The following is an 18,110-nucleotide window of genomic DNA, read 5'->3' as shown; positions in this document are numbered from 1 at the left end:
GGTTAGGTTTTGGCATAGTGTGTGTCCATGTCATTCTTTCTTTCTGTAAACACAATACCTCAAAAAATTTGGATGAATTTGGATAAAATTGGTCAGCGTGTAGAGGTCCATTATGTTAACCCTGTAAGACCAAATCCATCAAAAAATAGCTGGAAAATTCAGATTTTTGGGGGGAACTGAGATGTTTATTAACCCTTATAACAAAATCCACTTTTTTTTTTTTGCTATATCATGTTGTGTATGATATCTTTTTATTATATATTTATTATATATTTTTGTATCGCATTTGATACATTGGACATTTTTGGCAACTTTTTGTTAACAACAATGTTAATTTTAGACAAAAAAAGAGTTTGTCCATAACATTTTGATACTTATGTATCAAATATGATACAAAGGGCATTATAGGGTTAACAGTCCGTTAAAAATTTCCTTACAACCCCCAAGGTCTTCAAGGTCAACTTAATGACTTACAGGTCAACAATAGACAAAAAGCCTTATAACTTAGAAAACTATGTTTCTTACAAGTGTGCTGTTTATTGTTAGTATATAAAGAATTAAAATGTGACACATTTGTAGGGTCTGCCTTACAATATAAATGGCCTTGTTGTGATTTGGCGCTGTATAAATGAAATTGAAATAAGTGACACATTTGACTTCAAGGTCAATAGATAGATATGGTCTGAAGGTCAGATTGAAAATAAATGCTATATAGAGGAATTTATGAGTCTGATTTTTACTGCTATTGGCATAGGCATATAGGGAATGATAAATGGGAATTCTAGATATAACGTTACTTTGGACCTCTGACCTCTTCTGCAAGGTCAAATAAGGTCAAACTTTTGTAAAATCTAAAATTGCCTTTGTTTATATTGAAAAAAATTAGGGAATGATACTGTTGTATGGGGAATCTAAATATCATGCCACACTTAACCTCTGACCTCACTTTTAAATTTCACATCTGCCTTTCTTTGAAGCTGACTTCAAAATGTGTTAAAGGTTTTTTAATAAAGTATTGTGAATAGAAGTGAATGAGCTGCCTTGCTAGTTAAAAACATACTGTAGTGTGATATTATATAATAAGGTGAGGTTATTCATGTCCTGTTATTTACAAATCAGTAGCTATTATCCACTACCTGCTCCTACGTAATGTTACATACAAAATAAAATGCTATTCCCTTAAAAGCAAATACTGCTCAGTGCGAGCCTCCTCGATTCATCACAACTTTCAGAAAGTGAACTTCTGGTGTGGGTTTAAAAACTGTGGGTGGAGGCAGTGATGACAAAAACATTTATTTATTTATTTTCAGTGTTTTGACCCACACTGAAAAATGTAAAGTCATAGCTGAGTTCTGTTCAAAGCTATCGGAGCTATTTTTTTCTGCACTGAAACTGATATGTCCTTTTTTAACAGCATGTTTCACTCAGTTTCATTGCTGAAGATTGTTCACAATGATGAAAGTGAAACCTTTCTGACCTCTACTTTTATAAATCAAATCATTCAGGGAATGTAACCATGAAAAGCAAGATGCTCCGGCAGGCAGTTAAATGCCTACCACATCAAAGTCTGCAGAGCTGCACTTTGATGCCCGTTTCCCCTGAGCATGCGAGGCTCCTTTGTGATAGCCTCCACGCAAATATACTGTACACGAACAGAAACTGCTAGCATCTCAAAGCGTTACTCAACAACAGCAGCAGTTCAGATTTGTCCAATCATTTATCCAGATATAAGGATTTTAGGTTATTTTAGGGTCCATTTAGTGGCTTTTCTGGGTCACAACACATGATCTTCATCAGCAAATAGAGTTTCACCACATGTGATGGATAAACAGAGCCATGAGGACTTAAGACCCTGCTCTTCCATGTTGGCTTAATGGTTTAGCTTTAACATTCATTTTTAATTTGGAAAAAGCTGTTTATGAAACATTCTCACGTTAAGGCCTGTTAAGTAGCTGCTCTCAATTTTATAGCCTGATCTTCATTAGCAGATGTATTCTGCATGACTACATTTGAACTGTAATCCATTCACAGTATGACAGTAATCTACACTACAAAACACAAAATATTCTCTGCTAAAACTAAAGCCACTGTTATGCATTCTCTTTGTAAATGTTTTGCTTTTGGAACTTTAGAAAAATGCGTAAAATGATCATAATAGGGTTCGGGTAAGATAAGGGTACATGCATCAGTATTAGGTGTGGGGCCTGGTCTCCATGGGTTTAACCTCAGCTTTTCACTCAGTTCTGCCTGCTGCTAACAGCTGTAATGATCAGGTCCATCACTGAACCTAAGCTCCAACATAATGGAATAATGATCAAGATACAAAAAGCCTCGTCTATCAGTCAATCCACTTAGCCAGCATACGCAATTAGAGCTGGTATGTTTTTTCTCCTGCCTGCCCTGCTTGTCTATAAGAGGGAATTTCCAGATGTTCATCATAAAGAACTGTTAAGCAATGTTTTTCCTAGAGCCCACCCCCTCCCAGCCTCACACACACACTCTTTCTCAATAAAAACAATTTGTGCTGTTAGGCTAGAGCACCAGTAAGCATGACCACACAGGAGGAGTATGAGCACCACGCTGGTAACTTGGATCCCACACATCAACAGCAACTTTTAAAGCCCACATTTATGTGAATTCTTTTGATTTTATTATTAATTCTAATTCTGCTACCAGGGTTCATGCGTGTGCACATATTAGCTCTGCTTATGCAAACACTAGTTTCCTTAAATATTGTACTTTCATGTTGATTAGTGTTGTGTGGCGCACAGTTAACTCTATTACTATGTGATTACTTGAAGAGTAAGCCCTGTTTAACCACTCACTTGACTTCCTTGGAGCTAAACAGCCAGGGATTGAACCACCAGCCTTCCGATTAGTAGATGAGTAACCCAGAAAAGGTTTGCGGTTTAACGTTTCACCCGAGACCTGGCAGTCGTGTTTGTGTGTCCGAGACTCGGCACACTAACGCCCTTGGTATCTCTCTGGCCCTACACAACCCCCATATATAGAACTTAAGATAACCCAGAACAATCTCACACCCAGCAAGGAGTTAACACATGTTACAGGAAGGCCATATCATGCTGTGAAAAAATAAGGAAAAGTGTAAAACCAGCATTGCATACCCGTGCTGAGATGTGTTTCTTTCAACCCGATCTCTGTGACATTGATTGATTGTTGCCGTTTAGGGCTTCTTAGTCATGCTACTGCATGACTTTGTAGGGATTAGTGCTGTGTAATGTTGTGCAAGTAGTGAAGCAAGGTTTAGTGGCAACATGGTTAAAGCAAATACCATAAGCAGTAGGAATCATAGCAACCATAAAGTTATGTGGCTTGGTTGTTAATGTGAAATGGATTGATGCGTGATATTCTCATGCTGGTGTTGCTCCCATCTCACAATAATATAGGTCTAGGATCAACATTGCACTGACCAAAGACCATTCAGTTAGCATTAGCCAAGAAGCTAGCTAATACTAATACATTAGTAGCGTAAATTTAGCTAACAGCAAACCGAAATTGACAATATTTTTTATTATATTGCATGAATTAATAAAGAAAACACTTAAAAGCTACCGCTGGTTGCAAAAGAGTTTGATATAAACAAAGGCATGTTTTTCTTTTTTCCCCACATTGCAAAACAACGTGATTGGTCGGTTTCACTTAAAGATACAGACATCTTTACACCAAAAAATGACTTTTGTGCTGCCTTATGTGCATGCTACAAAGTCCCTAAATGATATAGCGATAGCCACACCAACCTCCTTTTCACTGTGGTTCCTTGGACCAGAGGCCGGGAAATGGCAGACCACACTGCTTGATCCAGATGGATACGCCGCCCGGAGCTACACATCCAGGCAACCGCAAATGGACTGAGCTTGCTTATAATAAATTGGCGGAATTGGGTCGGTGCAGTGACTTTAAGAGAGACTCATTATCCAACTGGGCTTTTGTCAGGATGTGGTGTTTCACTACCATTCTCTCACTTTCTTTTTGTTGTATTTGCCCATTAGCAACCTTAATGTCTTCCACATGTCTGTTTGTGTACAGCTCGACTGTTCTCTTAAAACGGTTCCCTATGTGGTGGCCTCCAAGCATACTATCAAGAGAAGTGTGGGCGGTAAAGCAATATGTTAGTGCTGACCCATCATCACAACCTGCTTTGATATCTCAAAGGTTTGTGACCAGCTCTGAACCAAGAAATATTACACCTCGGCCGTCTTGCTCGACTCCCACCCAGCTGCTTTCCTCGTCCTAGTTTTTTTTTTTTTTTTTTTTGATAGCTGCAAATAATTTTCATAATTACATCCCGCCGGCTCTCATGTTTTAACAGGTGGAGAATTTTTGTTTCCTCCTGCTTTGTCTGTGACACCACCAAGGAAGCAGGGGAGAGATAAAAATGTGCCGTATTGACATCGTTTTTCACATTATTGGATAAAAACAAACACGGACGTCTCTTTGATTTGATTTCAACAAATGTCATGTTTTATATGGCATTATATTCCAGGTCTAACATGAAATAATCTGATTCTCCTTCCCTGGATAATGGCATTAGGCTGACTGATTTTCTCTCCTGGCTATTTCTCATGCATTTCTCTTGGCATGGCGTCATCCACGTCAACCCTTCGGTTTGAGACTGAAGAGTGTAGCACCGCAGGATTCCTCCTCACTTCCTTTCAAATCACATTAATAACTTTCAGAGTGCGTGACTAATTATTTTCTCACTACCACATTCGACTCCAGTAAAATTATTTTTCTTTTCCACCTCTCAGTTCATCTGATATTGGTTTATGTACTCTACAGTTTCTGAGCCCGGGAAACATGTTGTTGCAACGAAACCTGAAACATATGAGTCCAATTCACTTCGCCCACGTGGAATACTATTATGTTTTTAAGACTTGGAGGGCTTGAGAAAAAGACTTGCTGTTGACGCTGAGTGAAATGTAATTGCGCTGTTATTGCAGCTGTCCAAGTGAGGAGAAAAGCAGTCATTTCAGGAACAGAAGACGTTTCCAAGAAGACATTTTTGCCGACAGCTTTTCATTCCACCAGCACACCTTTACCCCATTGATTAATTCCAGAATTGTTCTTGTCAGTCAGATATTGCTATATTATCAGAAGCGTTTGGCTTCACGGAGATACGCTTACAGTGTGTATTGATACTGCCCCAAAGGGCACCTTAATGCCCCAGATTTAGCATGTTTAGACACTTGCATGTTACTGTAATGTACATATTTATAATACCCATATATCATTCTCTATATGTCTACATGCTGTCAATACAAATAAAGGCAGTAAGAAGAGCTTATTATAGTACTATTAACACTTTGACCTTCAGATACCTCGAACATGAAATAGAGGTCAAAGGTCATATGTGATATAATATTTTAAACCTTTATACAGTACTTAATATATGTTGATATTATGCACCACATGTTTGATAGTTTCAAGGTTTTGGTGATCTTTTGATCAATAAATCCTTCAGTTCACCTGGAAGACCTTGGTTGATGTAAGCCAAATTTTAATGGATTGTTAACATGACTCCACTCTACACCCTGACCAAGTTTGATCAGGATTCATTTGAGACTTTTTGAGGCAGAATGGCAAGCATGCACGCAAACGCTACCAAAAACATAACCCCCTTGATGGAGATAACAATGGGAAGGTGCCACTCTTTGGCAAACGGAGTTAATGTTGTAATTTGGGGAAATTTAAGCTCAAGCCCACAATCTTTTCTTCAGCCTAACCACACAGCGAAAAGTCCGTAAAACGCAAGTGCAAACAAAATTAATCAGTGAATAGTTTTAATAATGAAAAATCCCAAACGGGAGCCTTACCGCAGTGTTCTGGCTGACAAATGTCACTACAACCACATCTGGCTGTCTGCATCCACAGACACCCTTTCAACCATTAAATGCAGATTTCACATTAAATGCACATTACTGTAGCTGGTGTGTCAAAAAGCACGGACACCAAAAGACACCTTGTACTGTATGTACCTCTGCAACACCACCATCTGATTGAATGGCAGTATTTGACATCCTGTGTTGACTGCAAATCAGAGGACAAAGTGCAATAAACTGTGAGTTTACCTACGTTCTGCCAGCTCCACGAATACAAATCCAAAGACTGTGAAGAAGCTGCTCAGGTTTAGAATTCAGATGGCGATCAAATTTGGGTAAATTGTGAGTTATTAAGTGGATAATTTATTCACACAAGCCATCCACCACTACCTGCCTTTCATATTAAAGCCTGAGCCTTATGAATGTTGACAAGTGGTCAAGCCACACCTGCAACACCTCTTCAGCTTGCTTCTGTTTAATTGGCTTGTCTCGTTCTTTCATAAGCCAGCTCGTTAGCAGCATGCTGGTGCTGAGGGAGATGATATCTCCATGTCAACCTCACAGATGATCAGACGGCAAACACACATGCACACTGGTACAGGTTAGCAGTGTGTTGCCATATGTATATGAGTGGAATGAAGCCGTAGCTGGAAATGCTCGTCTATAATTTATCTCTTCAGCACACTAGTGGTGGGCTAAACTGATCCCAACTGTGGCTATCAAGACCTACAGCTGACGCAAATAAGCTCCATTGCAAAATGTTTAATACATACTAAAGAGAAAAGTCATATCAACCATGTGGCCAGTGCACTATGTTTGAAAAGTTAAGAGAACAGGATTCTTTGTTTTGTTTTTTTTAATCACAGCATTCTTTAAAAGCAGTTTTCTTTTCCTAATTTTTGGTTGATATGGACTATGGTTCATTTAGTACTTTATTATCCGTGTACCAGGCAACACAGATGCCTTAAACAAGCCATTTAAAAGGTACCTAGGGTTAAATGGACTAGCTAAACACGATTAGGGCTCTACTAACTTTTAAGACTACAATATAAAATAAATCACTAGCCAAGAATCGCTGAAGCTGCAAACAACCAGGATGTGCCACTTTCCCACGAATAACAACTCGTGTGAACAATTTGTGTGAACAATTCATCTTTTATCAAAAAAATGATTTTCTTTCCTCATATATGGACTGGTTCTTATAAGGCGCTTTTCTACTCTATGTTGAACACTCAAAGTGCTTTACACAACTTGTACACACAAGCACTTTTTTTCTACTGTTTCTGAGTGCTTCCTAACTAACATCCACACACTATATGCATACTATAGTCCGATGGATGCATCGGAGAGCAACATGGGGTTAGTACAACATGCACTGAAAGGCATAAATGCTTGCCTTTGGTCCTCTCTTTGTTACTGTGTATTCACTGTGTCTGTCCTGACTGTATTTTGTGGGTTTAACAGGCCAGCAACGGGACGGAGACATCAAGTGGACGGCATTCTGTAACGGTTGAGACTCAGGTCCAGAAACAGCAGCAAGAGGACAGAGATGATTTCCCACAAGCACAGAGACAGTACAATTCCCTGCCACGGTGAGACATCCTTCCTTCCTCTTCTTTCTTTCTTCAAACTGTCCATGCATCCATGCGGCTGCGTCCACCCCTTTGACTTATCACGTCCTCCCTGCCCTTTCTCAACCCCTTCATTTGACTTTTTTTGATTTCCATCAATTTCTTTTCCTCACATTTTTGCCTTCCCCCCACCTCCCCCCTCCCTCACTTATCTCTTTGGCTTCCCTCAAAGTCAATCTCCACAAAGCCACTTTCAACTAATCTCCAGACATTTAAACGATTCTTAGCAAACTCTTTGAATGAAATCATTTAATGTGATCGCTTAGAATTATTTGACTGATATTCAACTTCATTAAGTCAACGCTGACCCCAAGAAAGCGGTGATTTTGTCCCGAGCCCCCCTCCCCAATAACAGCTCCAATCTCACGTTATTTTTTTAAAGGTTTTTTTTTTTCCCTCTGCAATCTCTTGCCTCGCACAGCTTGCCATTAGAAGCTACAAGCACTGCTCTTCATCTTCTTCATCTTCTTGTTTCGATTCTTTTTTACATATTTGTCAAAGAGATGCCAATAAAGCTTACCATATCTTACATCTTGAGCCTTTTTTGTGGGATGGGGTGGTTTAGTATCAATATTTGCCATTTCTGCCAGCACTCCGTTAAATGTCTTTACTGAAGTTTTTAATCTCATGGCAGTAGGTGCAAATTACAAAGTTAACCACTGCTGCTAGGGGAAAGAAAGTCGCATATGAAGCTTAATATCCTGGAAGAAAAGCTCCCCAAGGCAATAATTCTGTCATTTGACTGACTGACACATTATTGTTGAATATTTCCTCACTGAAAACAATCCATTGTGAGGTTTTTTTTGCATTGTGAAATGTATTATATGTTCAAAAATGCTAAGAGCGAAGTCAAGATTTATTTCACTTTTGCAGCTTGCCAATTTAAGCAAAGACGGAGCTCTTAATATGTGTGTGTGTGTGTGTGTGTGTGTGTGTGTGTGTGTGTGTGTGTGTGTGTGTGTGTGTGTGTGTGTGTGTGTGGTCTTTTCATTTTCTTTGCCACAGTTCTCGTCTGTGCTATAGCGCACAAGCACCAATCACTTCTTCATATCCATCCCCTTTTGTGTTATGTTCCCTCAAAACACATTGGGTCGATGAAAACGTGTTCGTGTCTGTGGATATGGATTTGCGGTCCACATGGACACATAATCAATTTGGTCTGTATAAGGCAGACTGATCTATGCATTGCCCTCATATGTGTTATCTGCTTGCATCTCATGTGGTGTGACAGTTGAGCTGGGACCTTCTCTCCCAGTGAGTTGCTTCTCTTGGGAAAGTTCATGTCTCCGGCCAAGCAGCCAGGCGAGGATGGCCTTTGATATGCATTCCTTTCATAATCGCATAGTGGCTTCGGGCTAAGAGCCACATGAGCTCAGGCTTGATGCTTGACCCTGGCTGAGGCTTTTCGGGGCTTGGTGTGTCGGCATGGCTTCTCATTAAAGAGCTAGTCTTACATCCCCAGATTAATAATCACAAAGCCTTCTAATGTCAGCCACCTCTCTTATTGGAACTTCTTCATCTTTTCCTCTTCCAAAGCAGGAAGTCTGAGCAGTCAGCCATTCAGCAGAAAAGGGAACATTCCTTCACCAAAAAAACACCCCAAAAGCTTCCAGAGGAAACCATGGTAGCTGGTTATCTGATGACGGCCGGGCTTAGCTCACTGTCTGGGATGTGAGGATTGGAAGAACACTAATGAAGGCTTGTTGTTGGAGCAGGATTAGCAGTGACAGGCAGCGGAGGTCGAGAGTGACTGGGAGAGGAACGAGTGTTTTAGTAGGAAGGAGAGACCACTGATTAGCCCGAAAAAGATGTACACACACACACACACACAAGCACACGCATGAATGCAGTGAATGTCGAGATAAGGTTCTTAACTGCGGGCTGAGTGAACTGCCAGTAGCTCTTTCATCTAGCCGTGCAACTATCGCATTCCCAGCCAAAAGAATATTGTTCCAAGTTAGAAAGAAAACATTATTCCAGGTTTGTAGACAATTTATTTATACAATATAGAAAACGATTGTTGCATTACACATTAGATGCTTTTGGGTGCATGTGTGCGTGCGTGCGTGTGTGTGTGGAAGCTTTCTCCTACTTCTCATAAACTCTGATTCTTCCCAGCTGTTTTAAAGAAACACACAGCGGCCACAAATGTTCCTGCGAGCCAACTTCCTGGGTTTGTTTGTTATTTTCTGTCATTCTAAATTTACCCCACTCTTTGGCATGATGTATTTTCCCATCCCCTCCCGCTGTACATGTAACTAATCTACTTTGTGACATATTCTGGCACAGGAGTAGAGGTGATAAGAGAAGTAGATCCCTTGACGCATCAATCACTATTACATTCCTGTGGAGCAACGCAATCTCTTTGCTCTCATCTCTCCACCTCCGACTTCCCCCTAAAACTTTTAAAACCTAAAAGGTCATTCTGGAAACGCAGGTTGCTTCCTCGTGCAACAGGCGTTCCTGCGCTTCTAAACAAGCGACTCCCTCATGAGTGGTGCTGGCTGCTCTGTGAGCCACGTTGGGGTGTAAGTGCGTGGCGGCTCGCCCAGACAGCGAGGCCCATGTATGGAGCATGTGGTGAGGCTCTCTGCAGTCTGTCCCTACATCTGCCCCTCTACCAATTACTCTCGTACTTGTGCACACAAGCAACCAAATGGCGGAACAAGAGGATGTGTTTGTGTTGCACACGTTAGTAACATAAATGCATACACAATTTTCCACACAGCGATAAAACTCACAAGCTCACAAGAGTGCACATACCCCACGTTACAGGGCCGTGTGCTTTAGCCCTTCCCCTCTCTTTACTCAAGGGCTTTCATTAGAAATGCTGAAATTGTGGGATTCTCATTACAGTTTCACTGTGATGATGATGATGATAAAAAGAAAATTTTTCTAGCAATGGAAAGTTATCAAGAAAGAGGCTGTGTGTTTTTCAGCGTTTCCTTTAAATCTGTGTGCACATGGTGGCAGCCCTGGTATAGAAACAATCTGTATAGTGTTTATACTTGCAGTGAAATTCCCTTATTGAAATCCCCACTTCAACACTTATTTTTAAAATGTTTATTACGTATTTCTATGGTGGCTCTGAGAGATCAAATGCAGTGCAAGAAAACATCAGAAAATTGGAAAAATGCTGCAAAAGCACACAATAGAAGATGAATAAAACAGAATGGAAATAGAAACATAATAACATCATGAAAGTTGAATGAAACAGAATGGTATTTCAATAAAAGAAAGAAGAAATAGAAAAAAACATAACAGAAGGTCAAAAAACCCACAAAGGAAATTGAATAAAATAGAACAGAAGTAGAAAAAAACCCAACTCTCACAAACACAACAGAAGTGTTTCTGGTGAGACATTAATGTGACGGAACAGCTGCACAAGTGACAAAAACATGTGAAGGATTGCACCGAGACATGCTTAAAAGGATTCATCAGTGCTATGAAGGAGAAAAATATCCCATGATTCATGTAATACGTTTACTGTTAGCCATGTACTGTTAGCTTGTCATTTCTGTTGCTGTTCTGTGACGTTAATATCTCACCAAAAACACGTTAGTTGTGTTTTCTGTGTGTGTGTGTTTTGGTTTGGTTTTTGGGGGAGTTTTTGCTGAAGTTTTCCTATTTCCTTTGTATTTTATTTGACTTCCTTTTTAGTTTTTTATTGCTGTCACTCCTTCAGTCGGGCATGCAGGGCACCCAAGCTGGTGAATGCAACAACCCAAGAAGGAAGTCACCTAGGACTTTCAAATTGATACCATAGGTGCATCGATTAAACCTTTCTGACAATTTTGAATCTTGGTGACCTTGACCTCGAGCTCAGAGGTAAACTTTTCTTTTCTAGCATTTTTCTATTTGCTGGTGTTTGAACACTCAGGGCCACCATACATATTCCACTGCCTATATATCTTACTATATAGTTACCATACTTTTATTCAACAAGTGCTTTCTTACTAAATTTGGGACTTGGCTGGACATGCATCACCACTTCCATCAAAAACTTTAAATGGGTATATTTTTGAATGGAGTAAAATTCATCAGTTTCATCTAATTTAATGTGCAATTAAAATCATGGTTGTTGGGTTTTTTTCCAGTTTGTACAAATTGAGGAATTAGTCCCACTTCCCTCAATTGTAAGACTTCTTAAAAAAACCAAAAACAGTTGTGTCTTCTGCCTGTTCTTCACAGCCTCCCTGGAATGCAGGTGTTCTGGCCTAAAAGCATACCGGGCCCCTGCCTCCTCTGCAGTATTGTGCCGTGTACTCAAAAGCCTTTTAAGCACACAACGGGTCAGTGAGGTGTGAATGGGATCTCTCTTAGCACCCCTGATGCAAAAGACACTGTCACAGATATTCCATCCCATGTCTGCTCTAATGGATTCTAATAATGGAGGAGAAGATTTAACACTTTAGCCAAAGACCCTGCAGATTTCAATGACAGCTGTCCAGGTGAAAGTGGAGCACGTGTGATGGGAAGCATGTATGGATGATAGCTCTTTTGTTTAAATTTTGTGTTTCTAACAAAAGATACCGTCCATAAATCTTTGGCCGGCCTGTCAGTGCATGGGCTGACAGGCAAGTCGAAGATGAGTAGAAGCCAGATAACTCTCTGAGGCCTACCATTATTCTGTCTGGTCTGTAAGTGCACCCATCTGCATCCCCAATACCAAGTTAAATGGATGAAAGCCGGCATTTTCTCAGCGAGGTTTTAACATTTATGTTTGTTTACAATGTGGAACTAATGGTCCTGCACGCGTTTCAGGCTTCCGATATTTATTTCCTGCCTCTTTCATGTCTCGTTTCTTTTTTCTTTTATGTTACTGGATTCAGTCTAATCACGCAGGAGCCTAAAACAGACCCCTCTGCACCATTCATGTTGCTTTCAGTATTTTAAGTGAATGCCACGTCCTGCTTTTAACTCTCACACAAATGTGAAAATGATCCCGTTCTCCGCTGAAGTGCAGTTCCTTTTGAATTCCCCTTGAATACTGCTGACCCAGGGGGCTTTTTTTAAAAACAGAATCAAATAAAATCCACCTCTGTTCGCTTTAGATTTAATTGCTGCTTAAGGTGACTGAGAAAACACTGCAATTGACCCTCCTACCTGTTTCTGTGTTTTTAGGCAACCTCGCAAGAACAACAGCGCGGCATCCCAGGACTCGTGGGACAAGATGTACATGCCAGCAGAGGGATTTCAGCCATCCAAGGAAAATCCTCGCTACTCCGGGGGCCAGGGGTCACGTAACGGCTACCTGGGAACACCCAGTATTAATGCCCGTGTCTTCCTCGAGACCCAGGAGTTGCTGAGGCAGGAGGAAAGGCGTCGAGAGCAGGAGGCCAGCAAAGCCAGGCCGCCTCCTGCACAGGAAACCCCCAGCGGCGTCACCTTTGACCAGAACAGAGACAGCACTCAAGCCACTGGCTCTGCCATAGCTCGGGCCCTCTCAAAACCCAAGGGGCCCTACAGACAGGACGTGCCCCCATCACCGTCCCAAATCGCCAAGCTCAGCAGGCATCAGAGTTCAGTGAAGGGAAGGCTGTTTTATTCCTGAGAGGATGAAAAGGAAGAATATGGATGTCTTTAAGGAGACGAGGACTGATCCTAACAAGCATTTACAGGGAAAAAACAAAAACAAAAACAAGATTTGTGGGGGTTTTTTTAAAATAAAAATATGAGATATAAAGATTTTTATAGGACTGCTGTTAAAAATGTTTATATTTAAAGAAAGATTTTTTTTAATTAAGAACCGTGATCCTTTTTAAGCTGTTTTGTAGTCCAGCATTGTGATCATTCATACCTTGTATGTTTATCCTTTAAGTGCCTTTAAAGTCATTTGATTGTTTGGCGTTTTGACCCATCTAACACACCCGGAAAAAACTGCCATCACAACAGGGGACTGGTTGAGGGGATCTCAGCAGGGCTGTACCGAAACAGTCGTAACCTAATGGGCAAAACTCAGTCCAGACATGCTTTTTGTATCACGCATCTGCTACCAGGGACCTCAGTCGATACCATGCTTGTGTGAATGAGGCTTATTTTTGATGTTCATGGCAACTTTAACTGTGTGTGTGTGTGTGTGTGTGTGTGTGTGTGTGTGTGTGTGTGTGTGTGTGTGTGTGTGTGTGTGTGTGTGTGTGTGTGTGTGTGTGTGTGTGTGTGTGTGTGTGTGTGTGTGTGTTTGAGAGGGTGACAGAGTGCTGGCAGGAGCTGACATGTAGTGGGAGAGTGTGGAGGTTAAAAAGCTTGTGTGAACTGTGGAGTCAGAGCTTGGGTTTGGGGCATGAGCACCCATCCCCCTCACTTCAGGGAAATGTCCCTTTTGGTTTCAGATACAGGACTTACTCAAAGTCTGTATCCTCTTTCCAACTCCCTCTTGTATTCAGTATGATAATCCTAAATTTTCTCTTCCCCTCTGCTGGCTGCCTTATCAGTCCTCCCCCCTCTCTCACATTGTCACCATCAATATATGGCACTCTCAGTGGAGGAAAACTGCTTTAGATCTTCTTTATTTCTGCTACTCTCCACCCACTCAGGGAATCCAGCAGTACAAATGGGGTCAGGTCTGGGTTATTAATTAATGTACGTCATTAAAAATAAATGCACGCCTTCGTTTGTGTTTGTTCTCACGTACGGTGAGGAGATAAAAAATGGCAATCTTGCCGGCGTACCGCTTGGCCCCCGGCCTCGCCTGGACTGATTTGGCCGTAACCGGAGCCTGCTGGCCTCTAGGTGTCTGAGCTCTTCCTCGCTGAATATTTCATCAGGGTAGTTACATGGGAAACTGGATCAGCTCTGCCGTGGGTGGCCTTGGTGTAGTGCTGCTTATCCATGGGGCAGATACAATGGAGCTGATTTTGTTTACTTTCATAATTATTTCCATTGATGGGAAACCACCTCAGGAGCTTTTCGTTGTTCGGTCAATAAGTAGTGGCACTTTTTTAAAAACGTGAACGCCTGCATGTGTGTGGATTACTGTGTTTTTGTGTTCTTGTATTTCCAGCTCTTTAAAAACAAGAATTCACTCTTCTGGAGTAGAGGACCTGATTTGTTATGTGAGGCCGATTTTTTTTTTCTTAAGGAGAAAAGTGCAGATTACATTTGAGTTACAGTTTAGATTTACATCAGGTTAGGAAAAATGACTTGGATATATGTTTATATGCACTAAAAAAACAGGTTATGCATTCAACTTGAAACTGAGGTGTAAATGTGATCAGGCTGGTGATCAAACGTCTCCTTTGCTACATTACACAACGGTCTTTTGTAACTGTTGTGGTATAACAATATGCTGTTTCATGGTGAATGTGCTCAACAAGCAGATCTCCAGTATTGTCATACGACACATGTAGACCTCTGGTGGTTTCTTTGTGTCAACTTCAGTCACGCTTGGATGGATTTATTTTGAACACCAAGGATGTATCTAACAAGCGAACTCCCTGATTCTCAACTCTGAGGTCAGGCACATGTAATAAGAAACCCAGCGAGACATCTGCATGACCAAGAAGTCTGTTAAAAGCTAGCTTGACAAATCAGGTCTCTCTAATTCCATGTTCCAGCCATAGACAAATCAGCCTACCACAGAAAGCAGACCGAAGCTTTGTTGCTTAGGTGCTTAAAAAAAAAAAGCATTCGATATTATACACTGACTGGAGTTCTCACAGAATGAATTGCACTTTTCTCTTTTGTCCCCTTTGTGATCATTCAAATGAATTTGCTCCGCTAAACCTCTGTTATTTCCTGAGCCCTGGGTTAAGCGCCGAGTCCGGGATTATACTTCTTTGGGAACACACAAACGGACAGCTGCGGCCATCAGCGAGGCCTTGTTCTTCCTATAACGCTGCTTTCTGGTCCATACAGAGTTTTCTCGGAGGACACTGCAGTGCGCTGGCAGCACGTACAGCAGATCTCTCCACAAGCATACCCTGGCGTACTTGAGTATGCTGAAAATATAACGGCATTAGACTAGAATTAGGATTAAGATAAAACTGCAGGCTACAGTTTCACAGTCGCTGGTGAGATTATAGATTACGGTCCTCACAAGCAGAAAAAAAAAAAGAGTATCCTCACACATGCAAGGATATGGAAAGGAGAGCATGAGTAAGCTTGTTTCCCTACCAAGTTTTGCAGCGTGCTTGTACATAGGTGGCCATGTGGTTAAGTGTCTGTGAATGCTGCCAGTAAATAGATGCTCCAATATGTCTCTGAATATGTCTTGGCAGCCATATGAACCACTCTGCTGCCGAGTGGGAGAAGTGCAGGAGAGTAGGAGGGAGAGAAGATGGGAGGCCTGACCTTGCAGATGATTCAGTCAATGGAGTAATCACAACTATTCCTCTGAGTCCGCACTACAAACGAGAGGTTACTGACGAGGCAGCGCTCACTTTTGCTGTCTCTTCTTCTTATTCTCCACATTTATCTCCTCCGTCTGTCTGTCAGTTTGCATCTTTTTTTTTGCCTGGGCGGAATTGTTGGATCTGGTTGTGTAGATGAAAGTGGTGGTTGCTGTTGTTGTTGTTGGTGGTGTGTGTGTGTTTGGATGGGCGTGCATGTGTTTATGTAAAGGAACTTTGACACAGCAGCTGTTTTAACCAACGTGTTTCATGTCTCATGAACTGTAGAGACGCCTGGATATCTAATGATTTTTTCCCCCTCTCTCCTATGCAAATTAGATGATATCCCATAATGCACATTTATTATTTGTGTTGTGTAATTAATGTTTGTTCTCCATCTCTGTGACATATGGATATTTTTTTCCCATAAAGCTATTATTTCGGGAGATTTTTTTTAAAGTCCTGGGATAAATGAGAAAGATATTGCTATATTTTCATTGTGTTTTTACAGCCTTCCTTTATTGTGTTTTATTATCCACAACATGGTACTATGGTAGTGAAAAAAACTGAAAAAAAAAATTATTAATATGTAAGCACTGTGCAATTTTCCTTTTTACGACAGTGTGTCATTAAGAAATGTTTCTGCTGTTCTCTGTACATACAATATGAACCATTTTTTCAGCGAATAAATTGAGGGTAGTTTCAGTCCTTGTAACAATAATTTCCCTTGATTGCTTTGCTTTAACATTCACAAATTGTTCCTCTCCTTGATAACACCAGCCAAGGAAGTAATGAATAACTTATTCTTGCTGCTGCCATACCGGATATGTATTCACGATTCAAGAATTCAAAATGAAACATTGTTGAACTTATGATAATTATCCCTTATGAAAGTAAAATTGGCTGTTCTCTTTCAGAGGTACGCACATGCATTTGAACTAGGAACGTTCACTTTACTCGTCATCTGGTTGCCATATCATTTCTCACTCTTTCAACATGAAGGCAGACACCTGAGTAAAGGCTGAACTTTCTAAACAGTTGCTCTTATCACTGTTTGAATGCTGAATCAAGTGGAACTTTTATGGTCTAACTACAGCTATAAACTGGCGCTAGCTGAAAATGTGGTTCCCACATTTGTTGAAGTGGCAACAAGTCCAAAGGTACAAAAAACCCACACTCGCACATTCTCTTTGTTTTTCAGCTCTTTACACTCCATGCCTGATAGGCAGGCTGGCCAGGAGGTTTGGCCTAGAGCTGGCTTTCCTTCTAACAACATCCTGTGATGACGCTGATGGTGATAAAGACAATAGTCAAGTTTATGATGTTGAACTCCAGGGAAAAGGAAGGTTTTAGAAAGTGCAGGTTCTGGCCCTGCATCACAGAACTCCTGCCAAATCTGCCTCATCCTGAGGAAGGGAAAGGCTTTTGATAGAATCCGTCTGCTCAGAGAGGAAGTAAAAAGCACATGCACCAGGGGTAGAGACATCCACTATTCCGTATAGCGCCTTGGGGTGCAGGAGTAAAATTAAGGTGAAGAGTGAGTGGAGTAAATTTGCCCAGCCTGCGAGAGGACAGAGGGTGACTTTAACCCTGAATAATACCTTGAGGGGAAATTTAAAAGCACCTCTGAAGTAACTCTTCTCTGAACATCCCTGCTGAGCCACAGTCCGTTGCTTTTTATATTGCCTTTGATTGAGGGTCAGTAGAGCAAATGGGGAGGAAAGAGTCTGCATTTGGTCGTGTTCCAGCACTGTTTCAGCTTTCACACTGCCCAAAATTCAAAGAGCTTTAATAGAAATACATATCAATGCTTTTGTAGAGTATCACAAGGCAAGTTTTTTTTTCTTTAACATTTTTTTGTGGCCAGTCTAAGACATTTCCTTCATATCTGAGTACAGCTGAGTACAGCTTTAAAAGTCTAGTTTAAGATAATGTAAAGTCTAACTTTTTGATATTCAGTTGTATTTAGTAGTGATGTGTTTACAGTGCTATCCTAAATCTTGAGGCACATCTCATTTTTTAAATATTTCATGTCCAAGGAGCCTTTTTCTTAAGACATTAGTTTTTTTTTTCACTCATTTTCAGTCCTGACCTTTTACTTGACCATTTTCAGACTGTTTTGTTTGAACCGCACACTTTAAAAAATCTAAGGAAACTCAACAAGTGAAGGAGTGGCAGGACTAAAAATTATCTACAGCAGGTGAGCATTATGCGTTCATTCATCATTCATTTGTTTTTAATTAATTTATTCTTTTTAAATATGAGCAAAGATCTGAAACAGGACCTGACAGATGACTTCATTGAGTTGA

At 40.8% G+C, this 18,110-nt stretch overlaps 1 protein-coding gene across 3 annotated transcripts in view; it reads left to right on the top strand.

Moving 5' to 3' along the window:
- Positions 1-16,506, top strand: part of LOC116311274 (partitioning defective 3 homolog) — a 354,699-nt gene extending 338,193 nt beyond the window's left edge. For all 3 annotated transcript variants that reach the window (XM_039617400.1, XM_039617399.1, XM_039617401.1), the window contains 2 exons: positions 7,305-7,432; positions 12,596-16,506. In XM_039617400.1, the coding sequence (XP_039473334.1) occupies positions 7,305-7,432; positions 12,596-13,025 (558 nt within the window). In that variant the 3' untranslated portion in view covers positions 13,026-16,506. The remainder of the gene's footprint in view (positions 1-7,304; positions 7,433-12,595) is intronic.
- The last annotated feature ends 1,604 nt before the right edge of the window (positions 16,507-18,110 follow it).

This window comes from Oreochromis aureus, linkage group 9 (assembly GCF_013358895.1).
Source record: "Oreochromis aureus strain Israel breed Guangdong linkage group 9, ZZ_aureus, whole genome shotgun sequence".
Lineage (NCBI taxonomy): Eukaryota > Metazoa > Chordata > Actinopteri > Cichliformes > Cichlidae > Oreochromis > Oreochromis aureus.
Note: the sequence above shows the minus strand (reverse complement) of the source record. Positions and strands in the feature narration are given on the sequence as shown.